The following is a 24,845-nucleotide window of genomic DNA, read 5'->3' as shown; positions in this document are numbered from 1 at the left end:
AAGATGAACGGTTCGGATCGACTGTTTGAACTTTGTAAACGGAGATATAGACATGGGGTATGGTTGGGGCACAAACCAATGGTGCATTTTAACCCTCCTCTATATATATATATATATATATATATATATATATATATATATATATATATATGTTTATATATATATATATATATTTAGAGTAAGGCTTGGGTGCTATGGATAGCATAGAGGGCCGCTGTTCTACGGCTGATCAATATTTGAGTTTTCAAAATCCAAACGGTCGATCCGAACAGTTCATCTTGTTCTCCATATTAATATGTATTTGGAGACCAAATTTTATATTTTTTTTAAATTGTTTACTATTTTTTTGGCTATGTAGAAAAACACTTAATTTAAAAAATTCTGCACCATTAAGATATTTGATTTTCTACCTATTTACAAAAATAGTAAAAAAATTTCAAAAAATGTAAAATTTGGTCTCCAAACACATATTAAAATTTGGTCTCCAAACCCAGATGGTCGGATGAGTTGTTCCAGCCTACTCATACGAGAAAGGAAACGGGGGAATACATTAATGTTAAGGCTAAAAACGCACAGGTAATAATACTTTTCAATCGTTTAGATTACACCAATTGGTTCCAGTTGTACATCACATTATTGTTATATTTTAAAAAATTTACAGCTAAAATATGAGAAAGCTATGACGGAGAAGTATGGAGCGGATAGAGGCGCATGGTCTGCATACGACGCCGACCTCTGGTACTCTACGGGTATTGATGATCAGAATGTCCACGGCGACAACTATGGTCTCGGTGCTCTAGGTAAAATAAACATTTTTTGAAATTTGAAATTTATTTTAGTTTTGTCATTTCATACTAATTGTCTTACTTTTAATGTTTCAGGCAAGACGAGAGGCATGTTTCGCTCCAATGGGTCTAGCGGTTCTCAGTCGCATTCTTCACAGTCATATTCCTCTATGCCGCCAGGTCAGCGTCTCTTAGAAGAAGATATCGACAGGATATCTTCTCGGATACTTCGTCAGATGGAGGCTCAGATCGAGGCTCGGGTGGATGCTCGGTTGGAGGCTCGGTTGGGAGCTACTCAGGTATAAAATTCGATAAGTATGTTTTAATTGTGAACCGTAAACTAATCCTAATTATGTAAACTACTTTCTTACAACCTCATAGGCCGGAGGTTCAGGCTCGCACCAGGCCTCGCCGCCCGCTCCTCAGGATGACAAGGATGATGACGACACTGATGACGAGGAGCATTGGTCGGATGTTGGCGGTGATGGTACTGCTTAGGTCTTTTTATATATTTCTACATTGTCATATGATATTGTTTATGTTATTGGCACAGCTATGTACTCGACTGTTTGGCATTTAGACTTACTCGGATGTTTATGTTTGATGAGATGATATACTATTTTTTGATTTTTATGTTTATATTTGTTTGTATGCTTGCGTTGTATGTTGAGTGTGTATCGATATTTATTTTTGCTTGTATGTTGTATGTTGTATGTTGGTACGTGTGATACCAATTATTAAATGGTGCAAATGTAAATAATAACAAAAAACCTAAAAACCTGATAAATAAGTATCAGCGACCGGGAGAGAGCATCAGCGACCGTTATTTGTGGTCTCTGATAACGTTACATGACGTCAGCAAAAAAACAACAGCGAGCAAAAACTTTTGGTCGCAGAAAAGTTTCAGCGACCGGATGACGTCATTCAGCGACCGGTGACGTCATCGGAAGAGTATCTGCGACGATGCTTTCAGCGACCGGTCTATCAGCGACCGTTTTTTACTTTCTGAGACCGGAATTTCTTTCAGAGACCGGCGTGTGAACTTTCAGCGACCGGAAAACCGGTCGCTGAAAGTAGGTTCTGTTGTAGTGTCCTTTGATTTGGCTTCCTCTGCATCAGACTGAAAGAAACAAAATTTGTGCATCAGTTAAGTTCAATTTCATAAGTGAACTCCAACTAAGAAGGAGAAAAAAAAAAGAAATCAGAAAATAATGATCTCCAAGCAACGGAAAGGAATATGTAAATAATCCGTATTAATTCCTCTATATGAAAATTGTAACCAACAAGTGTCATAGTTGTGACTTAACAAAACTAACCTCCAGAGTAACACAAGTGCTAAAACAAAGATCTAAAAGAATGAACAAATTGACTAAATAGCCCAGGAATATTTCAAAATAACTCAGCAAAATCGCTCCTTGACCAGCTTACACAAGCTGGAAATCTAAATAGTCTTAAGGGAAGGAATAGATGGATATAAAGTATCCACATCTAATTAATTATACCCCTCCATCAATATCTCTAGTGTGTTTGTTGAAAAAATGAGAAATTTTAGGTGTAAAGTAAGCACAAGGAAACAATCAGTTGCATTTTGTAAATAACACACACAACAAATGGCATACCCGCATTCGTCTCTCCAACTGCAACCCTCAAGGTCAAGTCCTCGACTTGCTTCTCGAGTTTGTTTTTGGCAGCTTGTAGTGCACCAGTTTCCTTGGCAGCCTGAGGTAAATAGGTTTTAATTAGTATCCTACGGAAATAGCAAATTGCTTTCCATATGTAAGACTTGCTCATCAGTAGTACTGTTACATTAGACACGCCAAGCACATTACCGAAGAATAAAAGAAGGAACAATGGAATAATATAAGTATTGCATTTTACCATTTTGAGTTTCTTAAGCTCCTTTTTAGCAACTCTAACACGCCAAGCACATTGAGTTGAAATAGCTGCTTTCTTTAGCTGCATGTAATCTGACCTTGCCAAATGGGTTCTGGAGACCAGCTCTGGAACAGAAAAATACCAGAAAATATATATAATAGATGTTATGATTTACTAATTAACACAAACAAGCACCAATCTTACCGAAAAAGAAAGCTATACTCCTAAAATACCATATGGTATCCAAGTGTACCTAGTGTACAAGATTTCTACCTTTTGGGATTAAAGCATTTCAATGTTTAATTTCATTTCATGGAGATCCATTTAGTTATCAGTGATATTCAAACACATAATACCTGAATAACTACTGCTAATTAGGCCAGCCTAACTTTTAGACTTACACCTAATTAGGCCAGCCTATTTAATGCTCGTTTGGAGGAATAACTGAGGCCTAAAGCCCTAAACCCCTTATTCCATGGCTTATGCTTACCTCTGCATATGGCTTGGAGGAGAACTGCTGAAGAACAAACCAAAATGAGTGTTTTGCGAGCCTGGTGGGTCCGGACCTTCCTCTGAATCTTGCTAGCGGATCGTCCCAGTACCTCATTTCTCATGGCATCAAGCTCTGCCATCTGGCCAACTCGTAGAAACACCTTGGTCAAGCCTATCTCGACGAAACAGGAGGAGTTGTTGGCGGCAGTGATGGAGAACTCCATTTGGTACACGGCCCTGCACTACACGGGTATGGGAACTCCTCAGGATAAGGATTTTGCAGCAGTGAGAGAAGAAAGGGAGGAGACAGATAAACTGGAGGGAAAGACGACTAGAGAAAAACGAAGGGAATGTATTTACACAAAGGACTATTATACCCTTTCTAGCATATAATCTGTGCATGGAGTCAAACGGAGAGTTCAATTGATGATTTAATCTACACCATTCGAAATATAAAATGAACGACCACAATTTAAGCCGTACTACAGTCAAAATCACTTTACTGCACTATAGATGCCCCCAATAAATATAATACCAGGATCAGAAAATTGAACAAAGAAAAAGACAAATTCATGCGGGCTCGCGGGCCGGATCTAAAAACAGCCGAATTAACATAGTGACACCACCGTCCTCAATCAATTCGGAAAGGACAAGAAGATTTTACTTTGGTGAAGGTGGTGTGTCTTCTGCGGCCTTACCTGGACTAAATTAAAAATATGCTTGTAAAAGAGAATTTTCACAGATTAAATACGAGTGGCGAGTGCTCTTTTATTGGAGCCAACTACACTTGCCACTGCAATGCTCTATTGGCATTGATTGGTCCATAGAGGCAGCTCATATAACGCTTCGAATTTGATCAGACTGTCCGCATTTCTTTCACAGTACAAAGTGAAGCTGTTTATCCATGAGAAAAGATTTGAACATAACAAAGTTGGGCTTTTGATGGTCAGTTAACAATTTTGGGCCTAATTATTTTGTGAAGCTATACTTCTTACTTTTAAGAACATTTTTACGAAGGGAGAATTTTTTATTTTGTTTACTAAAGCCAGTAGGCAGAAGAGAGAATTGCTAGTTTACATTGAAACATTCTAAATTGTCTGTTTTTTATTAAATGCTTAATTTTTTATTTCTCATTTTAAATTGAACAATTATTGTCATTGTTGTACCCTTAAAATTGGCTATTGAATTCAATACGAGAAGTAGCAATCTTGGGACATATTAATACACTTGGAATTTGGAAAGTGTCAAAGTCATGCATAGGCTCTTCAAGATAAATTGGGTATGGCATATTAAAGTTCATGGTAATATTCTATGTGCAAAATCATGAAATTGGATACATAAATTGGTCAAAATCATGAAGGAATTGGGAAATGGAGAATGAGTCTATATATAGGTTTTGAGATAGAGAGGCGGTGATGTGATATATAATTTTAAGGCAGAAAGGTGATTTCTTGCAGTCCAAGTAACCTTAGAGGTGATTTATTGCGGTCCACGTAAGGCAGAGAGACATATACATATCACATCACCAAATCTCTTGCGTCTACGTAACCATAGAGGCGATTTCTTCGCGTAAGCTCTAATCGTCGCCTACAGGTCTCTCTCTCTCGGTAAAGCCAAAACGCTCCGTTTTATGGGGAATTTCAATTCTACCACGACTGCAGTATGCCAACGCTACTCCAAAAACTGGGGTCCGCACTATGCCAATGCGGCCCCAGACAGGAGTCCGCACCAGTGTTCTGCGGCTCCTACATTTTTATTTTCTTTTTTTTTATCTGTAGAAAAATTACTTAGTTCTTTAGAATTCACATCTCATGAGATATATAAAAGATTTGCCGTAAAAAATGGACCTTTGACTAGAGCATCCGCCAATCAAACAAAATTTTGATTGAAAAGTTGATTTTTTCTTCAGACAAAAAAGAAAAAGTAGGGGCCGCATAACGGCGCAAATCTCTCTCTGGGGTCGCATTGGCATAGTGCGGATTTCAGTATTTGAGACTGCACCGGTATTCTGCAGCCGTGATAGAAATCGAATTTCCCAGAAAAGAGAATTTTTTTTTTGACTCATAATTATGAAATTGTAGTATAAATAATATAGATATTATTCGTTTTGTGAAAAATAACAGTCCAACCAGTGATCCGAGATTTCACATAGTTGATCCAAGTCCGATTGTGTGAGCTGTCCATACTCCATACATCAATTTATTCAATAAAAAGACGGAAATATATAATTACCTAAAATTATATATCACCGCCTCAGAGCCTCAAAACCTATATAAACTCATTCTCCACGGTCGACGTAACCCTAGAGGCGATTTCTTCGCGTAAACTGTAATCGTCGCCGCCTACAGGTCTCTCTCTCTCTCTCGGTAAAGCTCTTGCTTGCGTGAGGATTGTTGATTCACGGTGATAATCATCGGTTTCTCCATTTAGCTTCCTCTGGCAGATTAACCACTGTTTTATTTAATTTGTTGTGCCAAATCAATTTAGAAGCTTGAGAAATTTTCATAAACAAATGTAATTTGTTTTAAGTACCTTTTTATCTGGTGCTTGTTGAAATTCGACGTTCAATTTGTATATATTATGTTGTTTATTTTTTTCATAAATGAAAAAATTGTAGAGTTAACTAAGAAGCACGAAACAGTACCTTTAATTGCTGTATGTAATTGTAAGCCACACATGATAAATCCATCTCTTTCGTTTAATTGCAAAATTAATGTTAGACTTTGTTGCCTTGATAAATCCATCTCAGAATTGCAAAAATGGTGAAATGTCAGACCGATTGGAATAGTTATTACGAGTCTGACGAGTCTGACGAGTCCGACGTGTCTTATGATTATTCTGACAAGTCTGACCAGTTTTTGAGCTGGCCCGCCATGGAGGTATTTGCACTTAAGTTTAATTTTGGTAAAAGGAAGCAAGGATATATCTCGGGTAAGATAGAAATCAAAGACGAATATCCTGGTTGTGGTTGGCACACGCTCTTTAGCACACTGACTCACAACGACTTCCTGCTAATCAATACAGGGGTACAAATTTATGCTTTATATATTTTATTTTACTCACACAACTGCAGTCACATAATGAATGATATATGTGTATATATATATGGAACTAAAAATTACAAGTTCCATAGAATTTTGATTGCATTATCTAAGATATTAAGCACCTCTTTCATTTGAACCCACAGAAATTTACACAACTCAGTCTCAGTGGAAATAAGGGACTACCTATAAGTGCAATGACTTCTGTTAAGATGAAGTTGGATCTGGTTGACAAATCCTCTGGAATCTTGGACTTTGGTTGGAAATTTGGTTTTCGTGGAGTAGAGATCATAGAAGGTGGTGAGGAGGAGGAGGAGGAGGAGGAAAAAGAAGAAAAAAGAAAAGAAGATGATGATGATGATATAAAGATGAGTGACACTGAATGTATGCAGTGTGGTCTTTGGAACAACTGGGGTTTTCCCAATCGTTTTTCCCGCGGTTACAGTGAAAAGCTGTTGTGCAAGAAGGTCACCTGCCCATGTTTCTCTTTAGAGGTCATGTATGCAGTGTACGAGGAGGCGATAGCAGCCAGCGTGGATGTCAGGTTTGTCAAGTGGATCACTAGTGATTTCACTAGGAGTTCCAAGTCAAATGGGATGCATGTTTATGGGCAAGTGACAGCTCGCAACACTTCACTCTCTCATCCGGATGCTACTACCACTCTCTTTGCCAAGGAGATTGGCGAGCTTTTCCATGTTAAGCGTGGCGATCTCATTCCCTTCTTAAAAACTTATGTGGTTTTACCCCGTAAATCATCTCTTATACTCGATATAAATCTCACTCATGTGCTCCCCAACTCAGGAGATCACAAGCTCCCTCCATCAGAACTGTTTGTCAAGACAACTCTGCAGATCACCAATCAGAATTCTAAGAACTGCGTTGTTGTCAAAGACTCGGGCCCTGCAAATCTATTTGTTGATGTCACTTGGCATCGTTTAATTGGGAATGGAATGTTCTAATAACATGACTTTAGAAGCTGTAATGCCGCAGTACGGGGGTTGAGTAGAATTAATGTCTAGCATGTCATAGTGCCGTGTTTGTTTTTAGTTGATGCTGTGTTTAATTTGTTGGTGGACACTGGTATGCAGTGGTGTCATAGCTAGAGAATTGTGTATGTTTTCTTTTGTAGTATAGGTAACTTCTTGGTGCTGTTCTTCTTTGCTTGGAATTGCAAAATTAAGAGTTTTAAGTTTTGTCTTATCTTATGATTTCTTCTTTGGTTCGCTTTTTGCTTTTAAATCAAGCTGGATTTGTGATCTCTCTACTTATCTGTTTGCTTACAACTAATGTAGTGATTTTGGACCCTGATATTGAATTATAAGGTTGATAGGTAAAACTTGTGAAAAACAAAATTGGCCTATATTTCCACTATGCTACTTTCCCTCTTACATTACCCTGAATTTTAATGCAAATATGCTTGCAGTACATGTATCCGTTTGTTCATTGGTATAATCACATATGTTTGCAGTACTTAATTAGTAAGCAACAAAATATGAACTAAATCAAATTTTGAGTTTAAATCCGGATCTGATCAGAATCCAGACCGATCATTTCTCCGAGGTGAAATGTACATAATTCTTTAACATTTATGTTGAAGTTGATCCGACAGTCTAAATCTAAAATCAAAAGTAATATTGATAATTAAATACTAAATTATGTGTTGTGTAACATATACATAACTTTTTAATTGAATTCTCAAACAATTAGAGACCTTGAGTGTAATTGATAATACGACAATAATCATGAATGTCAGATTTTTGAAAAAATATTTAAATTACTTAATTAGCTAGTGAACCACAAAAATATGAACCAAGTCTTATTATTTTTATAGAAATAATACATTTATAGAATAAATTATACTTATAACATTATTTTTAGGTTTAATCAAAAGTATCAAGATAACTTATTATCAAGTGAATGCTTCAGTTTAAACAACAGGCAAATGTTGGTAAGGTTTTTTTATTTTTATTTTTTATTGTAGAGACATCAAATACAATCTTCCAACAAAGAAACTCCTTTTGTACAGCAATTTGTTACTTTATTTAAGATGTAAACTCTTTTCTGAAACTTATTTTATATATAAATAGAAACCTAAAAGAAAACATGCAAGTTTTTCAACTTAGAAACATTGTATATGCTGATAAATCTTCTCTCAAAGCAATCTCCCTCAGCTTCTGCATTGCACAGCACTCTGTCTGTCTTATCCTTTCCTTTGTCAAACCAAACATACTGCCAATCTCACTGACAGATTTTCTCTCTCTACCAAAGATACCAAAACGATGTAGTATTAGAGTTCTCTCTCTAGGTTTTAGAATATTAAGGCACTCATGTACATGCTGTCTCATCAGCAGCTTGTATACGGCAATGTCGGGTTGCTCTATAGTCGGGTCAGCAGTTATCTCCTGTACAAAATAAATGATTTTTGAAACTTTCATACTAATTTGCTCACGGTAAAACAGTTAGAATTTCATGTATACTCCTCGAAAATTTCAAAATTATGTATTCCCCCCTTTAAAATTCATAATATCATATTTATCTTTCTAAATATCAAAAACTCACAAATTTACCCAATTTATTGACCTTTCTATCATAACTTATTTTAAATTTATAAAGTACCCATTGCACCCTTTTACTTATTAAAAAATATATATATACTTAACCTGCTTAAGAGAAACATTTACTTTTCTAATTGTCGATTTTGAAAGCAAGTGGTTCATTTTCTTACTTGTGACGAACAAACAAGCATATGCCTAAATGTCACTGTGCATGTGTCACAAGTAGAGAAATGAATCATTTGTCCTCGGAAACCGATCAGTTAGAAGATATGACATTTTTCTTACACAAACTACATATTTTTTATTTTTTAATAGAAGGCAAAATGGGTACTTTATAAATTTAAAATGAGTTTTAATAGAAAAGTCAATAAATTGGATAAATTTGTGAAATTTAGAAGAGTAAGTATGATATTATGAGTTTTAGAGGGAAAAATATGTAATTTTGAAGTTTTTGAGGGGTATACATGAAATTCCCCCTATTTGTAATTCTTTGCTTAACAACAGACAGGGAGATAATGATATTGCAGCAGTCATGTTGGCTACCAAAGGTTGTTAGAAATGCTTTGAGTCGGTTGGATTTATGATTTAGTTTTTTCACAACCCGTCTTGTTAAAGCCTTACTTATTCCACTTTTGTTGTAGACTTTTTGTGTTTTAACACAAATTCTTAGCATAAAACTTCTATTTTTAAACTCCTAGAGATATTTAAGTGGTTTTGGTCATTTTAAAACTCAAGGTGTAGAAGTTTGAAATTTTCATTTTCAATTGGAGCTTTCATGAAATAAACTGTCTGAGCAAGACAAAGTACCTGGTAAGTGACAGCCTCACCATGCCATGTAATTCAATCGTCCAGTGATACCAGTTCTCTCCCGTGCCAAAGCACTTTTCTCAATTTCTGAGTTGTAATACCAACCTGCCTTGCAATTTCCTCCTCTTCCGGTGCACATCCTTCTTGAATGCATAATTTCTTTTCTCTTTTGATCTTTCTTAAAAGATCAAACAAGCGCACCTGCCAAAATTTTAAATGAAATAGAAGAAATTTTTTCTTATGCAAATCTGGAAAAAGAGGATGCCATTGACATTGCTTGAATATGCACCAGTGCCAGTTTTTGCATTAATTAAAAATTCAGGCAAATGAGAATTCATAATATTAAATACATACCGGCAACCGAATTGTTCGAGAGTTTTCTTGTACAGCTTTTCTTATGGAGTACTGAATCCAAAAAGTTGCATAGTTTTTGAATCTACGTCCTTTACTTATTTTGAATTTCCTCAAGCCTCTCATCAACCCTTTATAACCTTCCTACAAAGCAGATTTTAATCAAGTTAAAATTAAAAAAAAAAAAAAAATATATATATATATATATATATATAGAGACCGGCTAATATGCTTTCGGCAGCACTTCGGCCGAAGTGCTGCCACCCCATTTTCGATTTTCCAAAATCCAAATTGTCGATCCGAACCGTTCATCTTGTTCTCCATATTAATATCTGCTTGGAGACCAAATTTTACATTTTTTGGAATTTTTTTGTTATTTATTAAGCCACTTTTAAAATCGCTGATCCAACGGTGAACCCCTGATTTTACTGTTTGGCAGTTCACCGTTGGATCAGCGATTTTCAAAGTGGCTTAATAAATAGCAAAAAAATTCTAAAAAATGTAAAATTTGGTCTCCAAGCAGATATTAATATGGAGAACAAGATGAACGGTTCGGATCGACCATTTGGATTTTAAAAAATCGAAAATGGGGTGGCAGCACTTCGGCCGAAGTGCTGCCGAAAGCATATTAGCCTGGCTCTATATATATATATATATATATATATATAACATCAAAAAAATGAAGAACATGAGCTCTGTCAAACTTCTCAATTTTTCGCAATTAAGAGGCTAGACACGGAATTGCATTTAGCAACTTTCAAGGTAGATGATAAAATATTGCTAATATACAACATGAAGAAAAAAAGCCAGGCACCATATGACAAAAGTTATCTAACTTCCCAATGAAATATAGTAAGAGTGAGGCTATGGTACTATGCATAGCGCATATTTGTCCGTACTACGTATTAATATTTTCATTTTCAAAGTTCAAATAGTCAACCTGAACCGTTCAACATGATTTCCAGATGAATATAATTTTACCTTTTTAAGAACTTATTTACTATTTCTTTAGATAGGTAGAAAATCACTACTTTTGAATGGCCTAGAATATGTTGATCAAGTGATATTCTACCTATCTAAAAAAATAGTAGAAAAATTCTAAAAAATGTAAAATGAGATCTACAAGTACATTTTCATATTGAGATCATGTTGAAGGGTTCATATCGACTATTTGGACTTTGAAAATGCAGATACTGATCTGTAGAACAGACTAATGTGCGCTATGCATAGTACAATAGCTCACTCAAATCATAGTAACCTAAATGACAAAAGAAGAAGATAAATTAGTGAACCTGAACAAGGTCTTCTATGCCGATACCATTCCCGAGATGTTGTTTAGCAAAATGCAACACAAGTCAGAAGTTGGTATGAACTATCTTCTCTAAGCTACACTTTCCTACTACAACACACGAATCAATATCCCGAGCGCTCATGCCAACAGTACGGGCCAACTCAATTGGTGTCGGTTCACAGTTAAAATGAGACTTGAACCTTTCTTCCGCTTCCTCCAACCTGATTAGATTCTGTTCTACTTCATTATTACGCAGTAGATCCCGTAGTAGTGCTATCGAAAATGTGATATTTCTAATACTATAGGGGTTGCTTGGACAATACTTGTATGTTAGTAATTACTTCTTTCTCTTCCTCTCTTGTGAGAAACTTCCTATACTCAAAGCCCCAAGCGAAAAAACGAAGCGGGTCACTTGAATCCATGGATTTCTCATTCTTCTTGCTCAATTAAGAACACCCAATGCTAGAACTAGAAATCTTATCATATGTTGGTATTTTTGTGACTTTACGCTTCTTCAGGCGTCTCTCCATCAGCCAGTTAGACCTCACAACTGTCACCTCAGTACTAATCGTTTCCTCGCATAATTCTATGCTTCTTTTGTCCCCACTGCGCTACATGGAAATAGGTCAAATTGTAAGAATGACAGCACTGGTGTTTATTGTTTGGAAAGTTCATCAATTTTACCATTTGGGTACCCTCCACATTTGTTTTTTGGTATAAAGGCCCCTCATAATCTGTGCTGAGCAATGCGGTTTGTACCCTCCACACTAGTATACTCTAATTTGGACATTTCGTTCTTTATTTTCACTTTTTTTTACTATAAATGCTCTTTTGGAGAAGAATCTTGCTTTGTTGTAGTTCGTTAATTATTGACGGAATTAATGCTTCAATACGAAAGCTTTGGACAAACCATTTATACATAAAAAAAGAGGTATCTTTACAGCAGAAAGTGAAATGTTTACAATACATACAGGAAATTGACCTTGTTAAAAAAAAAGAAATAATTTTTTTTTTTTCAACCAAAATATTTTGAAGAAAACAGTAATGCATGGCATTACCTAATCAAATTCCAGCACAAACTGATCATGAAAGTATTATCTGATTTTCCTAAAGTAACAAACACAGAAAATGCAAAACATGAAACCTTAAGGCAGCAGATTTGTGCTTGAGACCAGCCCCTGATTCGGAAAGGTTTGAAGCAAGAGATGGTGTCAGTTGACCTTTTTTGACATTCTCTGCAGTTGTTCTATCAGTTAAAGTAAATTCTCTTGGTTGCAACCTGAAAAGAAAAGGAGATGATGATAAAAAAAATCCAATGGACCTTATTATTCCCTTCATAATATTGTAAATTGGAGCTTAATTTTTCTGATCAGATCCGGATTTAAACTCAAAATTTGATTTAGTTCATATTTTGTTGCTTACTAATTAAGTACTGCAAGCATATGTGCTTATACCAATGAACAAACGGATACATGTACTGCAGCAAGCATATTTGCATTAAAATTCAGGGTAATGTAAGAGGGAAAGTAGCATAGTGGAAATTTAGGCCAATTTTGTTTTTCACAAGTTTTACCTATCAAGCTTATAATCCAATATATATCAGGGTCCAAAATCACTACATTAGTTGTAAGCAAACAGAGAAGTAGAGAGATCACAAATCCAGCTTGATTTAAAAGCAAAAAAGCGAACCAAACAAGAAATCATAAGATAAGACAAAACTTAAAACTCTTAATTTTGCAATTCCAAGCAAAGAAGAACAGCACCAAGAAGTTACCTATACTACAAAAGAAAACATACACAATTCTCTAGCTATGACACCACTGCATACCAGTCTCCACCACCAAATTAAACACAGTATCAACTAAAAACAAACACGGCACTATGACATGCTAGACATTAATTCTACTCAAGCCCCGTACTGTGGCATTACAGCTTATAAAGTCATGTTAATAGAACATTCCATTCCCAAGTAAACGATGCCAAGTGACATCAACAAATAGTTGTGCAGGGCCCGAGTCTTTGACAACAACGCGGTTCTTAGAATTCTGATTGGTGATCTGCAGAGTTGTCTTGACAAACAGTTCTGATGGAGGGAGCTTGTGATCTCCTGAGTTGGGGAGCACATGAGTGAGATCTATATCGAGTATAAGGGATGATTTACGGGGTAAAACCACATAAGTTTTTAAGAAGGGAATGAGATCGCCACGCTTAACATGGAAAAGCTCGCCAATCTCCTTGCCAAAGAGAGTGGTAGTAGCATCCGGATGAGAGAGTGAAGTGTTGCGAGCTGTCACTTGCCCATAAACATGCATCCCATTTGACATGGAACTCCTAGTGAAATCACTAGTGTTCCACTTGACAAACCTGACATCCACGCTGGCTGCTATCGCCTCCTTGTACACTGCATACATGACCTCTAAAGAGAAACATGGGCAGGTGACCTTCTTGCACAACAGCTTTTCACTGTAACCGAGGGAAAAACGATTGGGAAAACCCCGGTTGTTCCAAAGACCACACTGCATACATTCAGTGGCACTCATCTTTATATCATCATCATCATCTTCTTTTCTTTTTTCTTCTTTTTCCTCCTCCTCCTCCTCACCACCTTCTATGATCTCTACTCCACGAAAACCAAATTTCCAACCAAAGTCCAAGATTCCAGAGGATTTGTCAACCAGATCCAACTTCATCTTAACAGAAGTCAATGCACTTATAGGTAGTCCCCTATTTCCACTGAGACTGAGTTGTGTAAATTTCTGTGGGTTCAAATGAAAGAGGTGCTTAATATCTTAGATAATGCAATCAAAATTCTATGGAACTTGTAATTTTTAGTTCCATATATATATACATATATCATTCATTATGTGACTGCAGTTGTGTGAGTAAAATAAAATATATAAAGCATAAATTTGTACCCCTGTATTGATTAGCAGGAAGTCGTTGTGAGTCAGTGTGCTAAAGAGCGTGTGCCAACCACAACCAGGATATTCGTCTTTGATTTCTATCTTACCCGAGATATATCCTTGCTTCCTTTTACCAAAATTAAACTTAAGTGCAAATACCTCCATGGCGGGCCAGCTCAAAACCCTGTCAGACTTGTCAGACTTGTCAGAATCGTAAGACTCGTCGGACTCGTCGGACTCGTCAGACTCGTCAGACTCGTAATAACTATTCCAATCGGTCTGACATTTCACCATTTTTGCAATTCTGAGATGGATTTATCAAGGCAACAAAGTCTAACATTAATTTTGCAATTAAACAAAAGAGATGGATTCATCACGTGTGGCTTACAATTACATACAGCAATTAAGGGTACTGTTTCGTGCTTCTAAGTTAACTGTACAAATTTTTCATTTATGAAAAAAATAAACAACATAATATATACACCGTGAATCAACAATCCAATCACGCAAGCAAGAGCTTTAACGAGAGAGAGAGAGAAAGAGAGAGAGAGAGAGAGAGACCTGTAGGCGGCGACGATTACAGTTTACGCGAAGAAATCGCCTTACGTCGACCATGGAGAATGAGTCTATATAGGTTTTGAGGCTCCGAGGCGGTGATACATAATTTTAGGTAATTATATATTTCCGTAATAAATTATTGTATGGACACAGCTCACACAATCGAACTGGATATCAACTGTGTGAAATCTCGGATCACTGGTTTACTGGTCCGAATAGATCAACTGGATGGACTGTTATTTTCCATAAAACGAATAATATTTATATTATTTATACTACAATTTTATAATTATAAGCCACAAAAAAAAATTTCTTTTCTGGGAAATTCGATTTCTATCACGACGGTGCAGTCTCAAGTACTGAAATTCGCACTTTGCCGATGCGACCCCAAACAGATATTTGCACTGATGTTCTGCAGCCCCTACTTTTTTTTTTTCTTTTTTTTTTCTGAAAAAAAAATCAACTTTCCAATCAAAGTTTTGTTTGTTTGATTGATTGATGGATGCTCTAGTTAAAGGTTCAATTTTTACCGCAATTTTTTATATATCTCATGGGATGTGAATTTCAAGGAACTCAGTAATTTTTCTTTAAATAAAAGTTAAAAGAAAAGAAAAATGTAGGAGCCGCAGAACACCGGTGCAGACTTCTGTCTGGGGCCGTATCGGCATAGTGCGGACCTCAATCTTTGGAGCCGCATCGGCATACTGCGGCCATAGTAGAATTGAAATTTCCCATAAAACGAAGCATTTTGGCTTTTAACGAGAGAGAGAACAAGAGAGAGAGAGAGAGACCTAGGCGACGATTAAATTTTACACGAAGAAATCGCCTCTAGGGTTATGTGGACCGCAAGAGATTTTGGTGATGCGATATATACAAGTCTCTCTGCCTTACGTGGACCACAAGAAATCGCCTCTCTGCCTCAAAACCTATATATATAGACTCATTCTCCATTTCTCAATTCCTCTATGATTTTGACCATATTATATATCAAAATTCAAAGGAGGGTTAAAATGCACCCTCCCTTTTGTGCTCCTAACGTGCACCCTCCCCTCATATCTTCATTTTCAAAGTTCAAATAGTCGATTCGAACCTTCCAACGTGTTCTTCATATTAAAATGTGCTTGGAGACCAAATTTTACATTTTTTGGAAATTTTTTACTATTTTTTCAGAATTTTTTATTAAACTAAACAATAATAAAAAATTCAGCAAAGTGATTATTTTCAAAAATTCTGAAAAAATAGTAAAAAATTTCCAAAAAATATAAAATTTGGTCTCCAAGTACATTTTAATATGAAGAACACGTTGGAAGGTTCGAATCGACTATTTGAACTTTGAAAATGAAAATATAAGAGGAGGGTGCACGTTAGGAGCACAAAAAGAGGGTGTATTTTAACCCTCCAAAATTCATGGTTTTGCACATAGCATATTACCATGAACTTTAATATGCCATACCCAATTTATCTTGAAAAGCCTATGCATGACTTTCACATTTTCCACGTATATTAACATGTCCCAAGATTGTTATTTCTCATATTGAATTCAATAGCCAATTTTTAGGTACAACAATGACAATAATTGTTCAATTTAAAATGAGAAATACAAAATTAAGTATTTAATAAAAAATAGACAATTTAGAATGTTTCAATGTAAACTAACAATTCTCTCTTCTGCCTACTGGCTTTAGTAAACAAAATAAAAAATTCTCTCTTCATAAAAATGTTCTTAAAAGTAAGAAGTATAGCTTCACAAAATAATTAGGCCCAAAACTTTTAATTGACCATCAAAAGCCCAACTTTGTTCTGTTCAAATCTTTTCTCATGGATAAACAGCTTTGTTTTTTACTGTGAAAGAAATGCGGACCGTCTGATCAAATTCGAAGCGTTAGATGAGCTGCCTATATGGACCAATCAATGCCAATAGAGCATTGCAGTGGCAAGTATAGTTGGCTCCAATAAAAGAGCACTCGCTCGCCACTCGCATTTAATTTGTGGCAATTCTCTTTTACAAGTATATTCTTAATTTAGTCCAGATACTATTCTCAAAGGAATGTACATCAGCTTCCATTGTCATTTTTTAAAAATTAATTAAAGGTGGAAAATAAAAAAGGTTTGCTTTATCAATTATCCCAAAAGCAGTGGGTCTATTAATGTAACGGGTCAGTAACACCTCTAACATAATTATGCAATTTTAAGCATAGTGACAAATGAATAGTTCAGATTTTGTTCGGCGGGCTAAAACAATTGTGATTCAGGAATAATTCGGTACCACAAGGAAGCAAAAAAAAAATACCCCAAAAAATCCCAAAATATTTTTTTTTGCGAATAATTCGTAATTCGCATTTTATTTGTGAATAAAACGTATTATACGTTTTTTTTTTGCGTTTTATTCGATGTTCGACTTGGAAACGTAAAAAAAAAAGAACGAATAAAAGCAAATAATTTGCGAATATATTGCCAACTATGTTACTATGATTTAAGTACACTAATTAATGATTTTCAAAAGCAAAAGAAGACCTGTCTGCTAGCAATTAATTGGGTATGGAAATAAGTCAAAAACCAGGTGCTTGATTAGGCTTTATGTCATTTTTTATTAAATTGAGGAGCTTTATCATTGGCCACTTGTGATATATATATATATATCATTAATTAGTGGAGAAATTAATTAGGGATAATGGATTGCTTTCCAAAAAGAGAATATACTCTAGTGGTGGAGTCCAAACGAACTACAAAACCTTCACTTATTTGACAAGGATATAATTAGAAGGCCAAGTAAAAAAAAAAATGTGATAGTTCATACCCTTAACGGTTACATTGCTATTATTATCATTATTATTTTCATAATTCAAATTGGAGTCAGATGGACATTTTATGTTTTTTTAATAAAAAGGTAAATAGTTATTTTATAAATTAATAATGTGTTTTAATATAAAAAAATAATAAAATGAGTAAATATGTGAGTTTTTAAAGTTTAGAGGGGGAATGTGTAATTTCAAAATTTAAAGAGGAAATACGTAATTTTGAAGTTTTTGAGGGGTATACGTGACCCCCCCCCCCCCCCCCCCCCCCCCCTTCAACTTAATAGCATTGTCATTTAATTTAATAATTTTATGATTCAACTTATTTAAATAGGTCTAATAGCAAAGGATTAAAAAACCAAAAAGTTCAATGGAGAAGGATTCAGTTTAATATCATTATGATTCAACTTAAGAATTGAATTTATTTGAACCAAAAAAAAGATGGTAAAAGTAATTTTGTTTGTCAATAAATTGTAGCTCTAGATATAAATATTAATATTTTACATAAGGACGAGAATTCACTCGGTTAATAATGGATTTATTTGACAATAATTACTATTGTATACAGTAACTTCTATTTAAAATTAAACATTATAAATAATTATATTATGTATTTAAAATTAAACATTATAAGTAACTTCTATTTTATTAACTGGTACTAATAACTGATAGTATGTAAAAACAAATAATGAGGCTATTGTATTTTGCAATGTGTGGATCCTTCCGTGCATTGAATTTATATTTCCGTTTTTCAAAGTTCAAATAGCCGATCTGAACCGCTCAACATTATTTCATATGAAAATATACTTAGAGACCAAATTTTATATTTTTTTGGAACTTTTTTACTATTCTTTTAGACAATTAGAAAATCACTTGATCTAAAAATTATGGACCATCCGAAAGTAGTGATTTTCCACCTACCAAAAAAAAATACTTAAAAAAGACCCAAAAAATATAAAATTTAGTCTCCAAGTATATTTTCATATGATAATAATGTTGAGTGGTTCAGATGGTATAAATGCAATGCTTTTCAAAAGGATCCACGCATTGCAAAATACCATAGCCTCACTCAAAAAGAAATATTCACATGGTAGAGAAATGGAGCTCTCCAGTTTGTTAGCACTGGAGTAGAACTGAATTCATAATTTATACAAGGGAAGGCATTTCTCCAGTGACTTCACTCTCATATGGCACTCTCTGATTATAAATTAGAATAATATCTCAATTCACAGAGAAAGCGATCCTACATTTTTTTTAAAGTTGCATTATCGATCAAAGTACAGTAGATAAAAAGCTCGCTATCCTTTTTATGTTACAATCATTTCAGACATTAAATAGAACAAAAAGTACTGAAAAAGGAAAAAAAAAATGGAATCAGCATAGTATCATACTGCGTTGGTTGGTTCTCTGTATCAATTAATATTCCTTAATTTATTATTTGGAAGAATGATATATTTATATATATCTTGATTTAATTCCCCACATTTTTAGCACCCCAGCATCTAAATATGAATTTTAAAATTCATCACATTTTATATATACCAACTTTAATTTTTGAGATATGGATCATACTTTCCATGACACTTATCATGTGTGACATAAATATTTGCAAATTGCAGAGATTTTAGGCGGAATTTCATGTATACCCCTCAAAAACCTCAAAATTACATATTTCCCCCTCCAGATTCATAATATCATATTTAGCCTTCTAAAAAAAATCCCAACCTTATTCAAATTATTGATTTTTCTATTAAAACTCATTAAAAAAATATATAATATTTATCATGTGTGACATAAGAATTGCAAATTGCAGAGATTTTAAATTGGGGAAAAAAAGAGATGGAATTATGTGGACTCAAAAGATAAAGCTATATAGCCGTTACAACTCTCCTGCTTTCTGTTTCTCCCACAAGAAAATCACAAACTTCACAATTTATCTCACTCTACAAAAAGCACTAGCTTTGATGATTTCCTATTTAACTTGCTCACGCATCATATGTGCTTTCTATAACAGTATACAAAGAGCCAACCACGTCTCTCTCTCCCTCTTAATTTCACCAAACATATATTTCATATCTAGAGATGCATCCCCACTTGCAAGAAGCACCACCACCACCGTCATCATGCCCATCATCATCATCACCATTGCCGTCACGATCATCGTGGATTTCATCGGCAATCAAGACAGTCACATCAGAACTCCACGTGCAACGGGGGATTGCGTTGCCGTTAATGGCCATGAATCTAGCATGGTTTGCGAAAACAACAACAACAACTGCTTTTCTCGGTCGGTTAGGCAATCTCGAATTGGCCGCCGGGACACTTGGTTTTACTTTTGCGAACGTTACGGGTTTCTCGGTGTTAAACGGACTTTGCGGGGCCATGGAACCGATTTGTGGTCAAGCTTTTGGGGCCAAGAATTATAGACTCTTGCACAAGACACTCCTCATGGCAACTATTCTTCTCTTGGTGACTTGTATTCCAATTTCCCTATTATGGCTAAATGTAGATACAATTTTAGTTCACTTTGGACAACAAAGGGAAATTGCTACACTTGCAAAGAGGTATGTACAAATTTTTGATATATGTTAAAACAAATTATCTATATTAATTTGTCAAGAACAATTTTTTTTTTTTTTTTTTCACTTCTTGGCATTTATAATTGACAGGTATATAATATGGCTTTTACCAGACCTGGTAATAACCTCATTCCTCTGCCCTTTAAAAGCCTATCTGAGCTCACAAGGTGTTACACTCCCTACTCTCTTCACCTCTGGCATTGCTCTTGGCCTCCATGTACCGCTTAACATTTTTCTCTCAAGAAAGAGAGGAATAGATGGTGTGGCCATGGCAATTTGCGTGACAGACATGAGCGTTGCGGTCATGCTATCCGCGTACATCTTTTTAAATGAGAAAAGAAAGAATTGGGTCGAGAAAGTGAGTATTGGAGGGTGGTGGGACCAGAGGACGGCTGATTGGGTCCGCCTGCTCCGCCTTTCTGCTCCGTGCTGTCTGACAACCTGCCTCGAGTGGTGGTGCTATGAGATTCTTGTTTTGCTTACTGGACGGTTGCCTGATGCCAGGTATATATATTGATTTTTTTAATATATATCTGCAGATATAAAATTAGATATAATTGTTTACTAGCAGTGTACATGATTAGATGCAATTATTAGCACATAAAGAAAATAACATAGATCACATCTAACGGTTTTATTTTAACTTTTAAGTTTTAAATTTTGAGTTATTAAAGTTTTAAAAAATAGAGGTATGATGGAGGCAAAAAAAATGGAGGTATTTGAACCCTCCTCTTTTATAATTATAATTTTTTTAAATTAAATAAATTATATAACAGAAAATCAACAGGTTTTGGTGGAATATTAACTATTTCTGATTTGATTCAATTAACAATGAATAATGAATTTGTTAATTAATTATGTGTGCCAGACGGATGGTGGCAGTGATTGCCGTTGTACTAAACTTCGACTACCTCCTATTCTCGGTTATGCTATCACTCGCCACATGCGCATCGACTCGTGTTTCCAACGATCTAGGCGCAGGCAATTCAAAAGCCGCTCGCATGTCAGCTTTCGTCTCAATCAGCTGCGGTGCTTTGGCCGGATTTATCGGTGCTTTTGCCATGGTCATGGCACGACACGTCTGGGGACATCTATTCACCAATGATCAAAAAATCATACAAGGAGTTAGCAAAATGATGCTAATCATGGCATTGGTTGAGGTGTTCAATTTTCCTTTAGCAGTGTGTGGAGGCATTGTGAGAGGCACTGCCAGGCCTTGGTTGGGCATGTATGCAAGTCTTGGTGGATTTTATTTGATTGCATTGCCTGTGGCTGTGATTCTGGGCTTTAAGATTAGATTGGGCCTTGGTGGGCTGTTAATGGGCTTTGTCATTGGCGCTGCGGCGAGTGTGGTTGTGTTGATTTTGTTAGTGGTGGCTTTGGATTGGGATGCCGAAGCGAAGAAGGCGAAGAACTTGGCTGATGCCGAGACAAGAACTTCTGAGCAATCAAATGATGTTACAATTTGATTAAAAAATGTCACGTTTAATTAAATTGTGCAAATTGATAAGCCTTGATCATTTGCTTTGTGGATGTAAAAATATAGGATTATTTATTTAAGGAAAAAGCGAATATCTCTTTTTATATAAAGTAGAGTTTGCTGTTCATGGTGATGCCTGATACCTAGACCTAGAGCAGGTGTTTCCCTAAATGGTGCACTTGTTAGTGGACTTATTTGTGAGCCCACTTATAGGCCTGTTACATTTGATAGTGTGCATGTCAACATACCTAGGCCTAGGGCTACTGGGCTAGGTCTAGTTTTTGGTGGCTTACTATTTACAACCAATTAGTTGCATGAAATAAGGCTAATTTGGCATTGGGTAAGTGCTCAAGAATTCATATCACCTAAGGATTTGCTCCAATTGGGGGTACAGGATAAGTGAGAAACACTTCGCGGAGGGAAGTCTCACATCATACCGCACTTGATCGACAACTTCACCTTTCAGAAGAGAAGATACGGAAAGAGAGCGGAAGTAAACAAACACTATGTGGAGGAGAGACAAAATTAGCGCTGTGTTGATTTTTGACGAAAAATTTTCACCTGAAAATTGCAATGTAAGATCACTGTACGGAGGTGAACAAATTTTCTTCCTTTCTCCTTTCATTAATGTCATTTCACTCTGGTTTGCGGAGCACAGCCTAAGGTAACATAATATTTTTGTTTAGATCTGCACCATCCGATCAGATTATGAACCAATCTGGTTTGAGGTGACATGTATGAGACTAGAGGTTTGCTAATACCCGTGCGGGTATTACCCGTTTTACCCGGCCCGTACCCGTTACCCGAGGTACCCGTACCCGTGCCCGGGTATAGGCGGGTAAACGGGTACGGGTTTGAGACGGACCGGACTCAATGATTCGGGAAAAAAAACCTGCCCAACCCGTACCCGTTTTACCCGTACCCGAAACCCGCCTACCCGCACCCGTTTTACCCGTACCCGCACCCGTTTACCCGACCAACTTTACCCGTTTACCCGTGTACCTTTACCCGTTTACCCGTTTTTTTTAAATTCAAAATTCAAAATTATTTTGCCGCCGAAAAAAATAGTATTAAAAACAGAAAAAAAAAACTAAAAAACAGAAAAAACAGTATTAAAAAACGAAAAAAAAAAATACCCGTACCCTACCCGCCCTACCCATACCCGTTACCCGAGACGGGCACAGGTTTGAAACGGGTAGGGTACACTTTTTTAAAAACCTACCCGTACCCGCCCTACCCAACTACCCGTCCTACCCGTACCCGCTCTACCCGTCCCGGGTATACCCGAGGTACCCGTAACCTACCCGAGAGCAAACCCCTGTATGAGACTCTTTAATATTTATGCGGATTCTAATCAAACAGTCTGAATCTAAACAAAATATTTTCTGTTACCTAATAGGATATCCATTCCATGGATAGTTGAACAAGAATCAATTTGTTCTTTAACACTCCGTTAACATGTGCCGCCATTATCCATATCCATTGATCATTGCTCATAGTATAGCACTGTTATATCAGTCATGAAATGAAATTTGGGTGTCAACAGTCAACACCCAACCAATTTGTTTATTTCCAACTGAATTTATATCTCAATAGTAGGAAGTGTGCGCATGTGAGTATAATTATTGAAACGTGCTCTTTATTTAAGGAAACTATACAGTACGGCTCTTTATTTACCCAGAATTTTTTATTCATAGTAATTATAAAATTCAATGAAAACAGATAGAGTACATTGTTTTCAACTAATATAATAAGATCGTCAGCATTGATCGCGATCCAATATTTTATGGATCTAAGACAATACCCACGATCCATTTTTTGTAAAACTGTAGTCTAAGTTTTTTTCCGTACATATGAATTTTATAATTACTATAAAAAAAAATCCCTTATTTACCGTGTGTGTATGAGATAAGCTACTATGCTTTGCAAATTAAGTGAGTGATTTAATTTGCGCTTATATTTGTAGTTTCAAAGTTCAAATAGTCCATACGAATTTCTCAATGTGTTCTTCGTATTGAAATGTGCTTGGAGACCAAATTTTACATTTTTGGGAAAAAATTTACTATTTTTTTAGAATTTTTCAAAATTCGTCAGAAAAACATGGATTTTGAAAAATTCTAAAAAATAGTAAAAAATTTCCAAAATAAATGTAAAATTTGGTCTCCAAGTACATTCAATACGAAGAACATGTTGAGAAGTTCGGATTGACTATTTGAACTTTAAAACTAGAGATATGAGTGCAAGTTGAAACACCCATTTTAATTTACAAATTAAGCATAATAGTTTATCTCTCTATATATAGTTGATCCTTTTGTTCAGTTTATATAAATAGTAACAAGTCTTAGAATTAATTAATTATAGGGAAAAAGATATGAGATTATCATCATATTAATCAGTATTGTAAACAACGGTATGTGCTTCGTCACATGGATATGATACCATCAAGTTATTAATAAGAAATAATCGACTGATTAGTCGGAAAAATCCGTGTTGGTTTGATCACCGCCAATGATTAATCGGCATAATAGCCTTTTTATACAACATTGATATAAATTAAAATTAATAGTATTTTTTTCTTACCAATAAAATAAATTAATTCCACAAAATTAATTATTTGATTCTTTTTTAAAATTTGAACAAAAAGTGCCTCCTCAGATGCTTTAAAGAGCAAGAACCGTTAAAATTAAATAATATGTGAACATGCCCCGCCATCATATAATCCGGAAATATAATCTCAAAAAACCAGAAAATAAAAGAAAAATAAGAAGAAGAAAAAATGAAACATTCCATGTGATGGATTCGCCATGATGAAAGAAACCTAACCCCCATGTGTGGCTAGTGCCTTACCAGATCAGAGACATAACACCCCAAAAACACATCTAAACAAGAGCAAGTGGTTTACAACTGGACCCATGCTTGCTTACTAAGAGGCCATAAATAAGACAATTTCATTTTTCTTTTTTGTGCTTTTTTTTTTCTTTCTAAGAAGCCACTCATTCGATCTGTTAGCAAACTGATTTAAAAATTAATTAATTAATTAACTCATTCATATATAGGACAAAGTTATATTAATCAAGAGATGCCAAATGGCTGTTGTTCGTGTGAAATGTTAGATATATAAAATTTAGGCGGTGCATTTCAGTGAAATGGTTTCAAGACTTTATCTTATTGTAAAGAAATTAAGGTAAATGTGAAATACAAAAAAAAAAAAAAATTAGGGGCGGATTTATAGCTTTTGAAAAGTTCTTAGTCTATGATTTTAATTTTTTTAAATATATATATACTGAAATTTAATTTAATTTTTTTTTTATATTGTTCAACCTCTTCATAGGA

At 35.4% G+C, this 24,845-nt stretch overlaps 4 protein-coding genes and 1 long non-coding RNA gene across 5 annotated transcripts; 3 read left to right on the top strand and 2 right to left on the bottom strand.

Annotated features, from left to right (window-relative positions):
- The first annotated feature begins 493 nt into the window (after nucleotides 1–493).
- LOC144550683 (uncharacterized) lies at nucleotides 494–1,283 on the top strand. Its single transcript, XM_078298659.1, has 4 exons — nucleotides 494–576; nucleotides 662–800; nucleotides 882–1,084; nucleotides 1,167–1,283. The coding sequence occupies exons 2-4, from the start codon at nucleotides 680–682 to the stop codon at nucleotides 1,281–1,283; spliced, it is 441 nt and encodes a 146-aa protein (XP_078154785.1). The 5' UTR covers nucleotides 494–576; nucleotides 662–679.
- Nucleotides 1,284–6,002: 4,719 nt separating this feature from the next.
- On the top strand, nucleotides 6,003–7,401 carry LOC144548814 (uncharacterized). The gene is made up of 2 exons (XM_078297535.1): nucleotides 6,003–6,178; nucleotides 6,340–7,401. The coding sequence occupies exons 1-2, from the start codon at nucleotides 6,026–6,028 to the stop codon at nucleotides 7,150–7,152; spliced, it is 966 nt and encodes a 321-aa protein (XP_078153661.1). The 5' UTR covers nucleotides 6,003–6,025; the 3' UTR covers nucleotides 7,153–7,401.
- Nucleotides 7,402–8,250: 849 nt separating this feature from the next.
- On the bottom strand, nucleotides 8,251–11,910 carry LOC144568589 (uncharacterized). Its single transcript, XR_013515688.1, has 5 exons — nucleotides 11,521–11,910; nucleotides 11,199–11,429; nucleotides 9,910–10,050; nucleotides 9,556–9,756; nucleotides 8,251–8,595 (listed from the first exon to the last, which is right to left on the bottom strand). It is a non-coding gene; the product is annotated as an uncharacterized LOC144568589 (long non-coding RNA).
- A 936-nt stretch (nucleotides 11,911–12,846) lies between these two features.
- LOC144568580 (uncharacterized) lies at nucleotides 12,847–14,742 on the bottom strand. Its single transcript, XM_078318953.1, has 3 exons — nucleotides 14,662–14,742; nucleotides 14,113–14,404; nucleotides 12,847–13,953 (listed from the first exon to the last, which is right to left on the bottom strand). The coding sequence occupies exons 2-3, from the start codon at nucleotides 14,392–14,394 to the stop codon at nucleotides 13,144–13,146; spliced, it is 1,092 nt and encodes a 363-aa protein (XP_078175079.1). The 5' UTR covers nucleotides 14,395–14,404; nucleotides 14,662–14,742; the 3' UTR covers nucleotides 12,847–13,143.
- A 4,643-nt stretch (nucleotides 14,743–19,385) lies between these two features.
- Nucleotides 19,386–21,637, top strand: LOC144568553 (MATE efflux family protein). The gene is made up of 3 exons (XM_078318919.1): nucleotides 19,386–20,017; nucleotides 20,123–20,536; nucleotides 20,901–21,637. The coding sequence occupies exons 1-3, from the start codon at nucleotides 19,536–19,538 to the stop codon at nucleotides 21,499–21,501; spliced, it is 1,497 nt and encodes a 498-aa protein (XP_078175045.1). The 5' UTR covers nucleotides 19,386–19,535; the 3' UTR covers nucleotides 21,502–21,637.
- Nucleotides 21,638–24,845: the final 3,208 nt, after the last annotated feature.

Source organism: Carex rostrata, chromosome 2 (genome assembly GCF_964058835.1).
Source record: "Carex rostrata chromosome 2, lpCarRost1.2, whole genome shotgun sequence".
Lineage (NCBI taxonomy): Eukaryota > Viridiplantae > Streptophyta > Magnoliopsida > Poales > Cyperaceae > Carex > Carex rostrata.
Note: the sequence above shows the minus strand (reverse complement) of the source record. Positions and strands in the feature narration are given on the sequence as shown.

Excerpts from the sequence above, each read along its gene's own strand:
- LOC144568580 (XM_078318953.1), bottom strand. The coding sequence starts at position 14,394 with ATGGTGAAATGTCAGACCGATTGGAATAGTTATTACGAGTCTGACGAG. Across the intron at positions 13,954-14,112 it reads TCCTGCTAATCAATACAGGG|AAATTTACACAACTCAGTCT; the intron begins GTACAAATTTAT and ends TTGAACCCACAG.
- LOC144568553 (XM_078318919.1), top strand. The coding sequence starts at position 19,536 with ATGCATCCCCACTTGCAAGAAGCACCACCACCACCGTCATCATGCCCA. Across the intron at positions 20,018-20,122 it reads ATTGCTACACTTGCAAAGAG|GTATATAATATGGCTTTTAC; the intron begins GTATGTACAAAT and ends TATAATTGACAG. Across the intron at positions 20,537-20,900 it reads GGACGGTTGCCTGATGCCAG|ACGGATGGTGGCAGTGATTG; the intron begins GTATATATATTG and ends TATGTGTGCCAG.
- LOC144550683 (XM_078298659.1), top strand. The coding sequence starts at position 680 with ATGACGGAGAAGTATGGAGCGGATAGAGGCGCATGGTCTGCATACGAC. Across the intron at positions 801-881 it reads CTATGGTCTCGGTGCTCTAG|GCAAGACGAGAGGCATGTTT; the intron begins GTAAAATAAACA and ends TTAATGTTTCAG. Across the intron at positions 1,085-1,166 it reads CTCGGTTGGGAGCTACTCAG|GCCGGAGGTTCAGGCTCGCA; the intron begins GTATAAAATTCG and ends ACAACCTCATAG.
- LOC144548814 (XM_078297535.1), top strand. The coding sequence starts at position 6,026 with ATGGAGGTATTTGCACTTAAGTTTAATTTTGGTAAAAGGAAGCAAGGA. Across the intron at positions 6,179-6,339 it reads TCCTGCTAATCAATACAGGG|AAATTTACACAACTCAGTCT; the intron begins GTACAAATTTAT and ends TTGAACCCACAG.